The sequence below is a fragment of the Pelmatolapia mariae genome, linkage group LG20 (assembly GCF_036321145.2).
Source record: "Pelmatolapia mariae isolate MD_Pm_ZW linkage group LG20, Pm_UMD_F_2, whole genome shotgun sequence".
In the NCBI taxonomy this organism is placed as follows: domain Eukaryota; kingdom Metazoa; phylum Chordata; class Actinopteri; order Cichliformes; family Cichlidae; genus Pelmatolapia; species Pelmatolapia mariae.
The window spans coordinates 32135614-32153534 of record NC_086244.1 but is presented as its reverse complement, the minus strand read 5'-3'; the positions used below and the strand labels follow the sequence as shown (position 1 = coordinate 32153534).

At 39.9% G+C, this 17921-nt stretch overlaps 1 protein-coding gene across 2 annotated transcripts in view; it reads left to right on the top strand.

Annotated features, from left to right (window-relative positions):
* mgll (monoglyceride lipase) overlaps positions 1-16658 on the top strand; it is a 35061-nt gene extending 18403 nt beyond the window's left edge. For both annotated transcript variants that reach the window (XM_063463571.1, XM_063463570.1), the window contains 5 exons: positions 730-866; positions 8746-8856; positions 9296-9385; positions 12005-12220; positions 13945-16658. In XM_063463571.1, the coding sequence (XP_063319641.1) occupies positions 730-866; positions 8746-8856; positions 9296-9385; positions 12005-12220; positions 13945-14076 (686 nt within the window). In that variant the 3' untranslated portion in view covers positions 14077-16658. The remainder of the gene's footprint in view (positions 1-729; positions 867-8745; positions 8857-9295; positions 9386-12004; positions 12221-13944) is intronic.
* The last annotated feature ends 1263 nt before the right edge of the window (positions 16659-17921 follow it).

Sequence of the window (17921 nt, the reverse complement as noted above, 5' to 3'; positions counted from 1 at the left end):
AGGAAGCATGCATTTCTAAACACTGACACACTTTCAACATTACAGAGCCAACGGGAGAAGGTGTGAGATGCACATGTGAATGTTTATTAGCTAGTGTTATTGGGTTGGTGGTTACCATGGCAGCCAGCCTCACCTCTCAGTTATTGGTGCGGAAAGCCTGAGGACAGCACATATATAATATATGGATGTGCACATACATATTCAGATATTTTCCCTCCTCTCCATCTGTCAAGCTCACTTCTATCATCTCTGTCTTCGTCTTTTCTTGCTTTCATCTTCTTGTTTGTCCCCTTTTTCCTCCTCTTTTGTCTTGAACCATCATTTTTTTCACTTCATCTCTTCCCCCATACTTTTCCTCTACTAGTCCATTTTATTCTTACTCTCCCCGTTTTTTCTGTTTCCCTTTCCATCATTTCCTTTACTTTTCTTTACGTTTCTCATCACCAAAGTAGAAGGCTTCCCCTTGAGTTGAATTGTATGTGGATGCAGTCAGTCCTTAAAAAGTTTAAGGAATAAATGTAAAACACATTTTTTTAGTATGCCTGTGATTTTAATTTCAACAGTTTTGTGTTTAATTCAACTTGTTGAACTGCTATAAGCTATCACTCTAGGCTTATAATAACCCTTGTATCATGCTACTTTGCCCTCTTTTCCTCAAAAATGTGAAGTTTTCTTGTTTTTGAAGGTCTTAAATAATGTGTTAACCTTTCCTGATCCTTTCTTCCACAGTTGGCCATGGCCAGAGCGAAGGTGACAGGATGAACATTAAGGACTTTCAGATTTATATCAGAGACTCCCTTCAGCACATTGACCTGATGAAGTCTCGCCACCCTGACCTGCCTGTATTTATTGTGGGCCACTCCATGGTAAGACACTTTCCATGAATGTGTGTCAGTTCCTGGAATAAACCATGCATGTCTTTGGAATTGTTTGCACAATGATGTCTTTGGCTTTTGTCTTGTTATGTGTCCTGGGAGCAGTGTTGTATTTTGATCAGGTTGGTTTTCCTGTTTTGTTCGGTGTTAAATTGCATAATGTGCCTGAGATCCTCATACAGTATGCTTGACACGAATAGAGAGAGAGAGCTGGCTAAAACCGAAGTGCAAGTCCCGCTCAAGCACACATTTGATGAGGCTTCCTGTGACATTTTGACACGTAAATGAGGAAAGTATTCCTCGTCTAGTTGCATGGTTTACTGCTGCTCTGGACATGCAAGTCTAGATAAACTGGTTGTTGATTATCAGCAGAATCAGGCATTTTTTATGTAGCAGTGACTAAGTAAAATACTTGCTACCTTTAATTATTATTTGACTTGCTAGGAGAACCACGTACAGTTTCTCTGTATAATGGTCAAACTTTACCTGTCATCTAAAGTAAAACAGACCAACAGTTCAGGGAAGGCTTGCGAAGTTCGCTGTTCTTGGTAAACCCGAGTTTACCTTTCACCTTTCACACAGTGCCACAGATTCCCGAGAGCCTGCAGCTGCTACGGAAAACCTCCAACAGGGCAGTCACAGGTTCAGTGACCTGCTCAAGGGCAAATGTGGCTGTATGGCACAGACAGAGAGTGTTCACTTTCGTCAGTCCGCGTAGAAATCTTCTGTTGACCTGCCTCATTATTGACTAGCCTATGTGTTATTTTCTACTAATGAAACAGATTTACCCAGCAAAATGAAAGCATTACGGATTCCAGTATCATCTACATTACATCTGAATAGAAGCTAAAGCTAGCTGCTGTACAAGCAAGGAGCTGGTGCTAAGTAATGAGCTACTGGCTGCTGTATTTTACCTGCAGTCCTTCAGAATTATTCCTTTTTTTCCATTTTAAATACAGCCAACTAACTTTCAAAACCCTATATTAAACTTGACAGACAGTTATACTAGCTGCTTGTCATTCTCTAAGCTAAACGTTTTACCCCTTGACTTGTTTTTATATTGTACTTTTCTACTCTAATGGAGTGGACAAAAGACTCTTTGCTACAAGCAAATTCAATGAAATGCAGTATTAGTTGTTCATTTAACTGAACCAATTAAGCGTAGACTGCACTTGTTTTCCTCAAAGCTTATCCAGCTAGGCTTGCATATCCGGGCTAGTGCTAATTGAAATGGCAGTTCATTACAAAGCTCACTCAGAAAAGCATAAAATCTTTAATTCTCACATAAATAGCTATGGCCAGTTAAGAATCGTTAATTGACTTCACAGTGGACTGTGGAGGGAGAGCTACAGGGTGTAAACTCCACACAGAAAGGCCTAACCAGGAGGTTCACTGGGCAGTGCACCACAAAGTTGCTCTACTTTCTTAAACAACGCTGACACATTCAAAGAAAAATTCCTAAACTAAGAATTAAGTTTAATTAATCCCTTGTTAACCGTAACAGTTAAGTTCAGCAGAAAAAGTTATGCTGGGTCTTCAGCTGGTTTAAACTTCAGTGCAGCGAACATGAAAAGAATATTCAAATAGCCTTTACTGTGGCTCTGTGAATTCGGCAGACACAAAACTAAACCAGAATTCTCATTAAAAATAATTAGACAACGCCTGGAAAGCTTCAAGGCCAGCTTTGGAGCTATTTTTAACTGATTGGTTTATTCTGTTTTCACAGCCTCTCGTTGTTGTGCTCTGCGACCCAACTCTCAGCACAGCTAACAGATCACAAATGGTAGTGATGAGTTATATAATAAATGATTACTGTCAGTGTTTCTAGGTCGAGTCACTTTGTATTCCCGTGAACTTGTTTCGGTTAGATGAGCAAGTTGCTCCGATTCTGCATGCCAACATTTTTTATGCTTTCATATGTGAGGCTTTATGTTTCATAAGGAAACTGACATCACTCACTGAAGTCAAAATCTAAAACAATAAGTCCTTTGAGCGTTGCGCTGTGCAAGTCAGAACGCTTTGAAACAAACCCAAGTATGCTTTCAAAATTTTTTAGTGCACAGCTGCAGGTATCAAGCAGAGAATTGTGAGTTCATTGCAGAACTGTTTCGCCATGCCTTCCAGCACAGCTCTACATGCTGGTGTATAAATACTGACTCATGAAGCTCTTTTTTGTGATTAGGACCTTTTGTTCATTCAGACAATCACTAGCTAAGTTCAGGATATACTTTTTTGTATTATTTTCTGCTATAAAGATTTTAAGCGCTGTGTTTTGCATCTAACTGTCCTCTATTAGAGATAACAGCTCCTCCTTCTCTGATGTCTTTCTTTTAAATAGGTCATATTTATTGTCGTCACTTGGGCCTTTAGTTGCTTCAAACAACATGCTGTTTAATTAATGGGTCCGCCTTGGCGAGCCATTTATGGCTCATGCGCTTCAGTGCAGTAGGACTCTGTATACAGACTGAGGCTGTGATGAAGGGATCTTAGAAGCACAGAAGTACATACTTTGTGTAAACTCCACTGTGGGATCCCAGGCTGAGGCGGAGTGCTTGTTTAGACAGCAGATTCTGTAAATATTAAGAGACAGCTGAGCAAAGTCACAGCAAAACCTCTTTCTTTTCCAACTTCTCTCTCTATTTTTCATCATCCCTCACTTTCCTACTTCTTTTAGACTAATAAATCCGTTCAATGTGTCTTCTTTGGCCTTTTCTGTTGCTGGCTAAGGATTATACTTGTGCATGTACACATGGACAGTTGTGGACACCATAGATATTCTTCAAATCTGCCTGAAGGAAGCGTCTTACATTATAAGTCTGTGCAGCAGGGAGCTTCTTGTTCCCCTTCTGGTGATGAAAATTAAATCACTCAGACTGAAGCAGACCCTACTTACTCATGGACACTGAAAATCATAACACTCTCAAGTTGTTGGTTTAGACTCGGGTCCTTCTTTTTTTTTTTTTTTTTTGGTACCACCTGTGATAGCAATGGAAATGAAATCAACTGGGATTTATGTAGCTTTTTCTCATCTGACTGACTACTCAACGTGCAGAGAGGCCCCAGCTGGAGATAAACCTATTTTAACTTTCTCAAAGGCAGTTTTGAGTATCTGGGCTTGTGTCTGTCTATCTGCATTGATGTCTGTTGACAGCAACGATGCAAGAAACAGCAGGGGTGTCAAATATAAAGCCCAGGGGCCAGAATTGGTCTGACAAAGACTCCAGTCCAGCTCACTGGACTAAGACCTCAATTATGGCCAAACTACAGTTACTACTACAAATAATTATTATGTGGAAAACAATTAAATGACAGAAAAGTTCCTGTTTTTTCAAAAAACAATTTTTACAATAGGTCCACAGTAACAAAAAATATCTGAATTTTTTCTGTTAATTAACAAAAACTTTCAGTTTTCTAATTACAGGGCAGTCTGGGCAATTAGTTTCCAGGACTTTTTCTCCAATTTTACACTTTTATGTCTTACAATTTAAGACAGAATAATTTCATTTAAAACAACAGCATTTCAATGTCATGTAGAAAAATTATATACTGTTGTAATTGCTCTTCTTTTTCTTATATTAAAAAATCACCAGGATTAAAAATGCAGGTAAACTTCTGCACAGTGAAAGACAGAAAGGGTCCGGCCCGCTTAAGATTAAAGTAAGCTGTATGTGGCGCACGATGTAAAATGAGTTAGACATCCCTGTCGAACAGTCATGAAACTTCGCAAGCGTAACTGAGATTTAACTAAAGCCAAGTTTGGCGATGACTCACTTGTGTATTAGACCCATAAATACAAGTAGACATGTAAAAATGAAGTAGTTACTGCTCTATGGTCTATGGGGGTGGCTGTGTTTTTGTGTAAAGACCACAAACACCGTCCATTTCAGTGACTCAGATCAGCTGAGGTAATACATCGCAGGCTGGAAGGCAGCCACACCCATAATGATGCACAACTTTTAGCTTGTGCTAAAATTAAATTAAATCAATGTAATAGTGTGAGTTATAAAAGTCAGCTTTATTTTTAACCCTGTTGCTTGTTGCTAGACAACATCAGAGGTTTTGTATGTTTTTTTAGGTTACAGCTGGAACCAGAGGAAAATCCTAAAAAACACCCTGAAGATGAAGTCAGTTGTGTAGTTGACGGTGTAGTGTAGAAACGGGTGTGTCTGAGGTTTCACTGGTGTCATTAATGTCACTTGGTCACTAGTTTCCTTTTCCATTTAGTTTCATATCCTTCTCCCTAGATATAACTTTTTTTTTCATTTTCATCTCTCTTCATTTCATCCTCTACTACATTCTTGTTTCCTTTGAAACAAATAAAAACCCAGACTCAGTTTTCAGGAAACCTGCCCCAGGTCAAGTGATGTGCAACTGTGTTTTTACAGGCCTCATTTCCCAGCTTCCCGGTGTTTTCACTTTGCATCCTGTTTCTATTAGTCTGTTCCTCTGCTTCTTCAGTTTTATAAATCTCTCAGGCCACGATGACGCAAAAAATCCAAACGACAACACAATAGAGACCACCCGGGGATTCTGCTGTGTGTGTTGAGAGGCTGCTCGAGTGATAACATCCTGTAATGTAGTCGGCAGAGTCAAGCTACAGTGACGCTGTAAAGAAAGTCACAGTTCTAACTCATCAAAATGTTAATTTATGGTTATTCACAATTGTACCATGTTTTTCATGTTATTTTATATTTTATTATATTTATTAAGACCTGTGAAACAGGAAAAAGTCTGTTAAATTTCAGATTCTTTGATCTTATAGTGTAATTTATGTCACAGTAGTCTGAAAGTGATTTGCGACCTACTGATGACCATATAAACCTCAGAACATGAGCATTTTTGTAGCTTGGGTTTAAGTTTTTAGTTCAAGCTATTTACAGCTTGATGAAAAAAATACCACAATTCATTTTCACAGTTTCCAGAACACATAAACATGTGTGAGAACTTTTAAACGTGCGACAGCAAGAACTAAAAAACACATTACGGTTGCAAATTTACACAAAACCAAACACTCGACTTTTTTCAGGGGCTCCGCTGTATCTCTTTTGGTTGAGCAGTGACACAGAAGTTTTCAGCAGTTTGTCCACGTTGTATCTGCTCGTGGGATGCTGTAAAATCCCTTCAGCTTTGGCGTCTTCCCACTCGTACTCATTTATTTCTTTCTCCATCAGTATTTCTGGCCGAGGCTTACTTGTCCTTCCTCTGTGACAGCCTTTTATGTAACGGTTCAGCAGTGCTTAGGATCTATTTGTTCAGCTTCTAAGCCCTCAGTCTCATCTCCCCTCAGTATCCATTACTCACACTAAACAAAAATTCCCTTTGTGATGCACCGTGGCTTCAATAAAAACGCTTCTTCATTTCTAATCGGCTTGGAAAACTTACATATAGCGAGTGACATTTTTTAAATTTGAAACATTAGTTCAAGTGAAACATCTCTTGGTGCAGTCCCTAATTTGTCCTCTTGGCACCATTGAACAACACCATTGCAATAAGGGAATGCCTTCAGTTGTTTTTGTTGTTTTTTTGTTTTTTCTATTAGTGGTGAGTTCATACTGAATGCAACAGGTGTTCACTTATTGGCCATATAATGTTTATTAAGCCTACATCATATAATGCCGCTATTTTAGCCTGCTAGTCCATATAATGTCAGTGGTGTACTCTCTGTTTAGACCATGCAGTGTTAGTGGGGCAGCTGTACAGTCCATATAATATCAGAGTGTTAGCTCCTTGGGCTATTTTTTGACAGTTCGAGTCCACCCACTGACAGTGTGTAGCACTGTGTACAATACCAGCATTCATCTTGTCAACTCAAGTTCAGAGGTAGAAGAGTGTATAGGGCCTCTTATCAGCTTCTGAAAGAGCCTCTCTGTCCCAGTCATCCATCTGTCACTCTGTCTCCCTCTCTTCCCTTCCCTATTCACACTTATCTCACTCTATCAGTGCAGACCCTTTGACACAACTGCATTCATTGGCATTTTTTGTTGATATTTAACAGGCACTAAATATGCTGAACCAATCAGCCACTTTGCAGCTTTTAGCAGCCCCACCACCACCACCACCATCAAAAAAAATGCAACTTGAAGTTGAGCATTACTTCTGTTTTTGCAGCAGTGCGTCCTGGTGTTCACATGTAGATGTTTTGACTTGTTGTTCACTATATGTGTACGTGTTTTAGCAAAAGACAGAAAAATCAGAAGAAAGGGGAGAATCAGGCAGCTGCCCTCTTTTTTTCATACTCCCTGTGTATTTGGATGCAGGCGGCGATGCGCGAGCGTGCACTTGTGTCTTTACAGAGTGAAGTTTTCTGGTGGGAACGGTTTTGTCTTCCTTTCGGTACCCTTTTTCACAAAGCGAGGCTGTGATCGGCCCCCGGGCTGATGAATATTCACATAGGTGACAAAGAAAGCTCCCCACATAAACAAAGTTGAAGCCAATTAGTCTCCCACACAGAATCACTGTGCTCCCGTGCGTGTGTGTGTCATGCACTTGTTGCGTACGAGAGGAGAAACCGTGCCAGAGTCGACCCTGACGAATCGATTTAGGTTTTGGCTGCCATGGAGCTGCTAATTGTCGTGGCCCTACGTTACAGAATTGAAATCACAATATGAAAAAAATGTCAGCGTGGGTGCTAAAGTGTGGCCCTGGTGCGGATGTTCTGTAGAGCTCAGCAGTGTTGTGCCCCCGGGCCCATGGTCCCACACTGACATTTCTCTTTGTGGAACAATAGCAAGAAAAAATAGGGTTGGAGATCTACACAAAAGATGGCTTGTTTCATGTTAGCTGTGACCTCTGAATAGTTTTCCTACTGCTCCTCGCATCAAGACCTTTCACCTACTTTAAGACCTTTCCACTTTGATCACATGAGAAAAGACACTCCCTTTCCTCTATTGGAGACTAAAGAAGTAAGACGTGCCGAGTCTCTCTCCTTACTGAAACCCTGTCTTTATAACTAATGCTGTTATCTGTGGTTTTCTCTGTTTTGTTAATTTTTTACTCATTTTTTTCAATTTATTTTGGGTCCCTTGAGAACAATATGCTCTATTTTTAAATAAGAAGATATCATACATCATACATGATGAGGTTACTACTGCACTGATCAGTACACAGCGACCAGTGACAACATCCACTGAGGTGAAATCTCCATGACTGCAACTTTTTATTTTAGATATATGTGCTTTTTTTCTTTGGCCTAGTGAGTGCTCTCTATCCATCACCTTTATTTTGGTGTGTTATATAGTTTATTATCAAACAACAGCTGTCGACCGTAGCACTGCAGAATCTTTCATCTACTCATGACTGGAGGCTCATGCTAGTGACAGCATGACAGGATATAAACATTACAGCATCCTCCCTCTGCTGAGCTGTGTTGTTAGCTAGCTGCTTCTTTTGATAGGCGGATGAAGACAGAAGTACAAAGAAAAATTAGTTCTTACATAAAGAAAGCTGTGCACAACAAAAGATCAGTGGATTTTTTTTAAGTAGGCTATGACTTCTGGAAATTTACATGAATGTTGGCCTTATTAAATGTGTTTTTTGTACACCACCAGGCAGCTGCCATTCAGTCTTATAATATTTAAGAAAAGAAAGTCGATTTCTCCCAAACCAGGATTTTCACACGTTAAAGTAAAATATGTTAAGTTTTACTTTTCTAGATAATTTTAAATAATGTAACCAAGTTTGACAACCGTAAGAATCTTCATATCATATTTTATATACAACATCTTTAAGCAGCATATAAAATTAAAGAGGAAAATTCAAAATTAAGTGACAGAAGCATGACATGCGGGCAATAGATTTAAAGAAATAGCTTGACAAATATTATTTGTATTACAGTTTCATTAAGCTAATATGTTCTGCATTTCTTTTATAGGGTGGTGCTATCTCAATCCTGACAGCCTGTGAAAGACCTGGTGATTTTGCTGGAGTGGTTCTGATAGCTCCCCTGGTCCAGATGAACCCGGAGTCAGCCACACCATTCAAGGTACCACATACCAATCACCGACCCTTTAAACCACTATTCTCTTCTTTCTGTTCTTTTTCTCTCCTCTCCCAACCCTAGAGGCAGTTATCTTACTTTACTCAGGTTTGCTGTGGATGGTGTCTATAATACTTATAATACTGGCACCTTTTATTTTGTGTGTTTCAAAGGCAACAATCAGTTCAGGTATCACTAGAGCTGCATAAATGGCCTCTCACTGAGTCTTTGATACAAGTATGTCCCAAGTGTGGCCAATCTCTGACAAATCTCACAGAGGAGGCTGTTTTAACAGAAATAAATGACTTTTTTCTTCCCTATTTTATGAAATAAAAGTCTAATACTAATACATAATACTGCAATATTTAAAACCAAAATAGGACAGGGAAACAGTCTTCATGAATGATGTCACATGAAAATAAGCTATGCTCTTTTCTGTTTGTAGGTTTTCATGGCAAAACTGCTGAACCACATGCTGCCCAGCCTCACTATGGGCTCCATCGAGTCCAAATGGCTCTCACGGGACAAGAGGCAGGTGAGAGACTGATGCTGGCAATGTGTGTTTTGGGTGGCTGAGCGCTCTTGTTTGAAATTGAAATATCACTCACGGAGATTGTGGGAAATAGAATTTCCAAGGTGTAAATTTGTCCGCGGTTGATTGTCTACGCTCATGTCAAGTCACACTTTTTTATTGTCCAATCCCATGCCAAAACACCACATCTTTGTAGACACTGTGCGCCTTTTCCAAACAGCAGGACAGGTTTGGGTGCGTCTGTTGGTTGTGTTATTTTGTAAACACAGTACACACCCATACTTTGTAGTGCCCCTAGAGACATCCCTGGAGAAACAGAAACAAATTCTCATGGCATGTCACCACGCCTAAATTTTGCACGGATTTGAGTCTGCGTGTGTGTGTGTGTGTGTGTGTGTGTGTGTGTGTGTGTGTGTGTGTGTGTGTGTGTGTGTGTGTGTGTGTGTGTGTGTATGCCTAGTTTACATCAACATTCCTACATCCTGCTGCTTCTGCTTCCTACAGTCAGTCAGAGGAAGTTGTGTTCTTCCAGATACAAGAATAAACAATAGCAGATAAATATAAAAAGAAAGAAGTTGCAATTAATGAGACTGACATGTGTCAAAGGTTCCTGATAGGACTGAATCAAAGGATGTAATCACGTAACATGTAATCTAGGCACACAGGTATCCAACTGCATAATGAGACTATGTGATACGATATTGTTACTAGAATGAAAGTTGCATGGGTGGATCCTACTTTGCTCTGATTTCTCACTGTAACCTTTTCTTCATGTGTTTTCAGTAAAGTAGAAAGCTCAATTTCACAACTGAATATGAAACCGTTCGGTAGCCTTATGTTGTTTTATTCATTGTGAGCGGGGATCACAGGGAATGAACATCTCAGTCAAGTTCAATACATAAATGTTCATGGCCTCAAGATGTTCTTTCACCAAAAGAAAGGAGAAAAGTAAAAAAAACTAAATGAAATTTGCTGTTGCAGGATTTATATTTCTTTTTTCATCATCTACTACCAATCAGCTCACAAACGATCTTATGATCAGTAGAACTTTTTGATCAGTAGAACATTTGCTCTCAAAACCACCGGGCGTCACTACTTAAGAGCATATCACACAGTTAAATCCATTCACACTTCAAACTGCTAGTCACATCAGACACACAGGCTGTTTTTGAGCTTAATGAATACTTTTTTGTATTGGTCCTTTTTGCTCCTGTAACTGCAAGTCATTGTTATTTAGCGAACACGCAGTGACACTAGTTGTGTAATATTCAAGATGCACACCACAGTGTCCACTGATCAGTTTGCTGACTGTCGCATAACAAACAAATGCAAAATATTACTAATTTTAAAATGATTGATGATAAAGTATGATGCAGAACCATAAATGAAGCACTGATGCACATACATAAAGATACAAAGTTCCACCATGCTACAAGACCCTGCAGCAGTTACATTCTTGCACGTTATCTTTAAAACGTGAAATACAATCTTTAACATTTAATACAGAAAACAGTGAAAAAATAGGTTGAAAAGAAATAATAAACTATTACTCTCATCAAAACATTTTGAAGTTAATTTATTTCATTTTGTAGCCCAAAGTTTTCGATGATAGATTAGATGGAAGGACGTCATGTACAGCACGAGGTTTCACAGTCTCCTGGGCTGATGTGGTGTCATTAGTTAAGCCACCTGTGACACTAGAAGAATGCTCTTTCTCTCAAAGTCAGCCACAGCTGTGCTTACATAGATGCTGAATAGACATGAGTAACTGTATGACTTATGTGACAGCTACTTGTAACTACATGTTTAATGTCAGAGAAACAGGGAATTCCCTCTGTAAGCCTCCTTTTTCCTTTCTGCCTCCTTTTAACGTAACTCCACTTTATCATCCTGCTTTGCTCACATTTTTATTTCTAAATAAAACTCCCTGTCCATTTATTAGCGACCATTTGTTCCCGCTTCCCCTCCAACTGCCACAGATTTCCCAGGAGTCTTTTCATTTTCATGCCCATATTTTCTCCCTGAGAACAACTTTTCTCCCCTCAGCGTTATGCCATATTTGGAAAAAACTACAGTATGTATTTGCTTGTTCATTCTAGGCTGTGCACACCCTTTCTAAATGTGTAACACATATCTTCTCGTAGTTATATATTGCGAGAAATTAGAAAATGATTAGGCTTGCAAGATCTTGCCTTTATTACAAGTTGCATTAACATTTAAGTGGGGTTTTTATTGAGCATTCTAACAAATTAAAATTAAAAAAATTAAATATTAATTTACTTGTATGAGTTTTAATTTGTACCATTTTTCTTCTGGCTGACACGTTTGTGCAATTTATTGCCCACAGTAGCGCTGCATGCATCTAATTGTACACAGACTCTCACTGATGATGTAGAGGTGTCAAAAACTTAAAAACTTGGCATTACAGGGTTGAAGGAGCGTTTGTGCTCTATGAAAGGATTGCTGAGTTGAGTTAAGCCTGACCAAAATTATTTCTCTGAGCTTAATTAGAAAGAGGAACAGCAGGAATGAACTTACATTGATATCAGTCCAACATCCGGTGGAGAGACATGATAAACTAAAGCATCTCCACCCTGGCCTCTTTTGTTTCTCTCCTGTCAGGTGGAGGCATACGACGCTGATGAGCTAAACTATCACGGCGGGATGCGAGTATCATTCGGCATGCAGCTGATGGCGGCAGTGGAGCGTATGGAGAGGGAGATCCCGTCAATCAGCTGGCCCTTCCTGCTCCTTCACGGTGACGCTGACAAACTCTGTGACATCAGAGGCTCCAGGATGATGTATGACAATTCTCCGAGTACAGACAAGAAAATCAAGGTGTGTATGGTTAGTTTACAGAAAACTGTATCTGTAGAACTGCCTTAGGTTCAACAAGGCGTTGGAAACATTCCTCTAAGATTTAGATCCATATTGATAGATTAGCATCACATAGTTGGTGAAGATTTGTTGAGTCACTGTCATGTTCAATACACCAGTTTGACATGATATGAATAACACATGCCATGTTGGAAGCAGCCATCAGAAGATGGATGGTTGGATAGTGGTGGTCAGCAACAATACACGCTGGGTACAATGCTCAGTTGGTACTAAGGAGCCCAATTACACCACCAGCAACGCACTAAAGTATTGACACGAAGCAGGACGGCTTCATGCTTTAACGGTGCTATAGAAATAAAATAAAATTGAATTGAGTTGAATTGAATTGAATGTTGTTTATGTCAAATTCTCTCCCTACCATCTGAATGTTGAAGCTGAAATCGAGACTCATCAGACCAAACAACACAATTTCTGATCTTTTGATATCCAATTTTGGTGAGCGGGTGTGAAACGCAGCCTCAGTTTTCTGTTCTTAGCTGACAGGACTGGGGTGGTCTTCTGCTGCTTGAAGGTTCAATCTATTGTGCACTGAGAGAAATTGTTATGCATATCTTGGTTAGTTGGTTATTTTTGCCCACTTGTCAGTTCAAAGCAGTCTGACCATTACCGTGACCTCTGACAGTGTCCAGGAAAATCCCAGTAGATTAGCAGTTTCTGAAATACTCCAAATACACTAAACGCCATGCCACGTTCAAGGTCATTTAAATTATGTCTCTTCCCCATTTTGATGGTTGGCCTGAATTTCAGCAGGTCTATATGCCTAAATGCACTGATATGTAATTAGGTGATTAAATATTTGCGTTAATAAAGTTTCAGATGAGCGTTTATAAAGTGCAACAACTGAAAGTGACACAGTGCATAAATATGGGGAATAACGTTGCCTCCAGCATTAAAGGTGTCTTCTGACACTTTAAAAATGATGATTCGAGGTTACAAAGCTGAGGTCTTTGTGTTTGATTAATACAGAAACTGTCAGTCATTAAAATCCATTGTTATTAAAATATAACATAGAGATGGGTGGCAAACTAAAGGAAAAATATACAAACCCTTGACTTTACAGTCAGGGGATTTTGCACATGTTGTGCCGTGCAGCATTTTCCAGTGATGTGATGCAACACATGCCTATACCTGTATTACATTATGGAATGCAGCTTAAACCTCACTGGTATTTGTAAAGAGGGAAGTTTCACACACTATGTTGTCACATGGTTCATCACATGGAGGTTAAAAAGAGGATGAACAAGAGACATGAGAATGAGACACATGAGAAGTGAAATCAGATATAACGAATGTTCTGTTTTTGTGCAGCACCATGAGACAGAAAGTGCAGGGAGCAGAGAAACAAGTGGTGCTTGTGAGGCTCAGATGCTTCTTTATCACATGTTTTATCAAAGTAATAATTGGACCAAATGCAGGGGCTTTCCACGTTAGTTCAAGCTGTAAACTGAAGTCATTTGATCACAGCAAAATGTTTGGTGTGATCAAATGACTTTTGTATTAAATCCCTGTAGGTTTGGCAAAGCAGGAAGAATCCGTTGCAACTTTGACCACACTGCAAGTTGTTTAAAAGAGGGCTTTTCCAAAAAAGCATTGTAGAACAAAAATGAAATGGTTTTACATACATCCCTCTGATCGTTTCTTATCATTTCTAAATGTCATCCCAGATCTACGAAGGAGGCTACCACGCTCTTCACCATGACCTCCCTGAGGTGGCTGAGTCCGTGCTAAAGGAGCTGACCACCTGGATCACAGAGCACATCCCAGCTACAACATCGCAGGAAGCGCAAGGCTCCTAAATGTATGGCCTGCACACCTCTGTTGAAGCTCTGAGGAAACTGCCAATCTCGTCATAAAACGCCTGCTCACGTTCCTGTAGTGCGTCAGGCATAATAATACTACTGCACTTTCCTGTCTGGGAGATATTTGGGCATACTGATGGACATTATAGTCTCTGTATAACAGGTTTATTAGCAAATCCTCTGGGCTACTGTAAAAAAAAAAACCCACACTCTTCCTCCTATCTGTACATCAGGCCACTGATATAAATTGGGCAATAGGGTCAGTTCTTATTGTAAATACTCTGTAGCAATGGTCAGCATCATGGCGAAATTTCTGATCAGGGATGTGCCTCATGTGTTTATATGCTTCACATCATCTCCACTGAACTGCTCATGTGCAGCTTTTAGCGAGTAAAGACTGTCACAAACTTTACTCCCTAAAAGCAAGGGTTCGAAGTGCAATAATGGGTATGGCCTTTCATTTTCTCATTTTATAAACAGGCCAGATCTTTTAAATATTAATAACAGAGGCAGCAGAATACAGAAGCATTTCTTTCTGCCTCAACTACCATTAACAGACTGGGTTAGAGGTCAGGAACAGAAGGAGGACGGCACCTTTGGAGCTGTTGTCGGTTCAGGGATGCATGAATACTTAATAGGTAACTTATCATTTAGCGACACTGAATAGCCATCTTAAAGTCTCCTTAGTTTACTCCACCATACTCTCTGACCTTATCCCATCTCCTCTTCCTCTCCTGCCTCCTCACTGACTGCGCTGTTTTTGAATATCACATTTCTGATAAAGGCAGCTTTTATAGAGCTGATCAGAAGCATATACTGAAAGCACTCTATATGTAATAGTCTTCTCCTGACTTCCTCTTTGCTTGATCTGAGGACAGATGGTTAGCCTAAAGACAGATGGTTGACAGTGATACATCATATGAGGATAAGGTACTGTAGTCAGTCTAAATCCAGACGATGATCTAGCTTCATATATTTTGTCCTAATGACGATATAAGTACTTCTTATCTGCCTAACTGAGTGACCGATTATTAAAATAGTTTTCCATATAGGTGCTATATATGCGATCCTAGTCAAGAGTGTAAGATGGGGCTAAATTATTCAGATGAAACTGCTTTGAATCGCTCTGCAGGTGGGAGGTCAAAGGTGAAATGTTCTTTGACCTTTATGGACGTAGTCGAGCTCACTGTCAGTTGTTCGCTGAGGCCAAGCCTTGATTGATTAAGTTCAGGCTGCAAACTGGGGGGCCCAGCTATAAAGTGAAAGGGGAACATTACATGACTTTATGCCAGGAAGCAGCCAGTCTGGCTTCGTTTTTTTTTTTTTTTTTAAATCTTGTTCTGTAAAACTAACCTTTGATGTTCTTAAAGTATAGGGACATCAAAGGTGAGGACAAGGGGCCGTTCAAAGGGTTAGCATTTAAAATCAGCTCTTGCTCGATGTGGGTTTTCAGCTGAACCACAGCAATAATGTCAAAGTAGCCTACATTTGTGGTTTGTCAGTAATTATAAACTAGACAGACACGCTCTGAACTACCTATTTTATAGTGTCATGTAGACTGTAATTACTGGTCACATACACTTAGCTTTTACCTGTTCGTCAAGCACAATGAGGTTTCAGATTATTAAACGTGCACCGCTCACAACTTGGAAAGCAATTAGGGTCTTTTATGGTGCTTCATTTTTGACACCAGACATCCGTGATACCGCTTTTAGTGACTCGTTCTGTGGTGAACACATCCAGTAAGCAGTTCTGTGATAGAGATTCAACTGGCCAGCCTGTTTTTTTTTCTTTCTTTTTTCGGTATTACCCGGAGTTCAAAGAGACTCATGCACATAGTGAAGGGGGAAGCTTGCTGCTGTAACCACGGTGACCGTTACTCTTGTTTAGTCATAGCAGCAGCAGTGTGGCAGAAGATTCCTTTTTTTCTTTTTGACATGTGTTGTCACCACGGTGACCACTAAAAGACTGACAGAATGAGAGCAATTTCTGGCCTCTCTGTCTTTATGTCTCTTCCCTTTGCCCCGCCTTGTCTCACCCATACTATTTTTTCTTTGTTTGTTTGTTTATTTTTTAGCCACAGTAACCGGTGCTCTTTGTTCCATCCATCATGCAAGCCATTGTTCTACTACATACTCAAACATTGTGTACCCTCAACCACCCACACTGTCCCTAGTGGCCAATTATCAGAGCTGCAACAGGTTATATTGTAAAGTGTTCAGATACTATTTTTATCCTTTTTTTCTGATTCTTGGACCATGTGGCTGAGACCAAGGGTGCTAGATGTAGGTGGGAGGAAGGGGCCATTAAATCTTTTTTCTTTCTTCAGCTTCTTCTTTAGGTGAGCTGGTGTGCTTTAAATCAGAAAATGGGTTTCTGCAACATTAACCAACAAGAAAGACTTTTACATCGCAGCAAAACAATCAGAAGGAGCAATTTAAAATGTCTTTAAAATGACATTTTAGTCTGACGTTGTTTTGCTCCCAGTCGGAAAAGATTACTGATGATGAGGGAAAAGGCTCTATTATCAGGTCTGACTTAGGCAGTAGACCATGTGTTTTGTTTTTTGTTTTGTTTTTTTTGGGGGGGGGGGGGGGGGGGGTTGTGGGAAGGAGAGGTTATCATAAGGTCAGTAGTTTGACTTCCAGGTCTGACATCTTTAAGAGCTTTTTGCCCACCTGCTTTGAAATAAGTCGAGCGTGACACATGCTTTAACTTTAACTGACCTGAAGTCGCTTACTTACAAACTTTGATGTGGTTCCTTCTTCTTCTATTAACATCTTTCCTGATGTTTTCAGACTGAACTGCGTCAGCTGTATTATCGAGTTGCATTAGAAAATGAAATAATTAATCGTTATCGGCAGAGTGCTTTCCATAATGTGAAAAAAATAGCATTGAATACAAAATGCAACATGAGACATGAAAGCAAACACATCAGTGTAAAAGAGGGAATAAATAGAAGGAACTTCAGGATGTAAGTGCATCCTCTTCTCTACTTTTACAGACGTCAAAAAATACTTTGCCAGAACAAATATTGGATTACTTTGCAGCGGGTGCAGACATAGATGGAGATGTAAATGTATTCATCAGTCCCGATGGGAGTCAGACCCTTAACCTCAACTGAACTGCAGGGGTTTTTATCACCAGCCCTTCAAACACAATCTGCTCCTGATTAGGCTGCCGCAGGAACAGCGCACACAAGTGTTGCGCGGTCCCAGTTTTATTCAAACTCATAATAGCACCCCTGCTGCAACGCATCAGTGCAATTGTTTCAGCCTCGCAGGATCCTGCGTAATTTCAAAAAGCTGTACCTGTCAGACTACATGAGTGCATAATACTGCTGTCGCTGGCTACGGGGGTGGAGAGAGATGGAGATATGGTGAGAGGGGAAGAGAAAGAAAAAGGAGAGGAGAGAAGCTGTCAGTAACCATGGCAGCACTGTTTTTTTTTTTTTTTTCAGAGTAAAAATGTGGATTCATTAATGCTACAGGAAGTGTGCCAGACGTTTGTGTGCTTTCAGGGCCGGTTGTCCATTTGCTGCTCTGAGGATTCCCTTTTGTGTGAGCACTGAGATAAGAGAGCAAATAATTAGCATCATCAGCTCACAGTGAATAATAAGAGCTGCACACACTCAGTGAATTTTTAAAAAAAAGACTGTCTAGTCTGCTGTTTGGTCCGAAACATACTATTTCCATTGAATGATTTCGAAGACATAACAAGGCCTTTTATCACATAGGTTTGTGGATTTTCCCTATGGAAGCAAAACCTTTTCACTGGATTTTAGTCCTTTCTTAATAAAGTGCAGTCCCCTTATATTGTCTTTACATCTTGTGAAGGCTTGT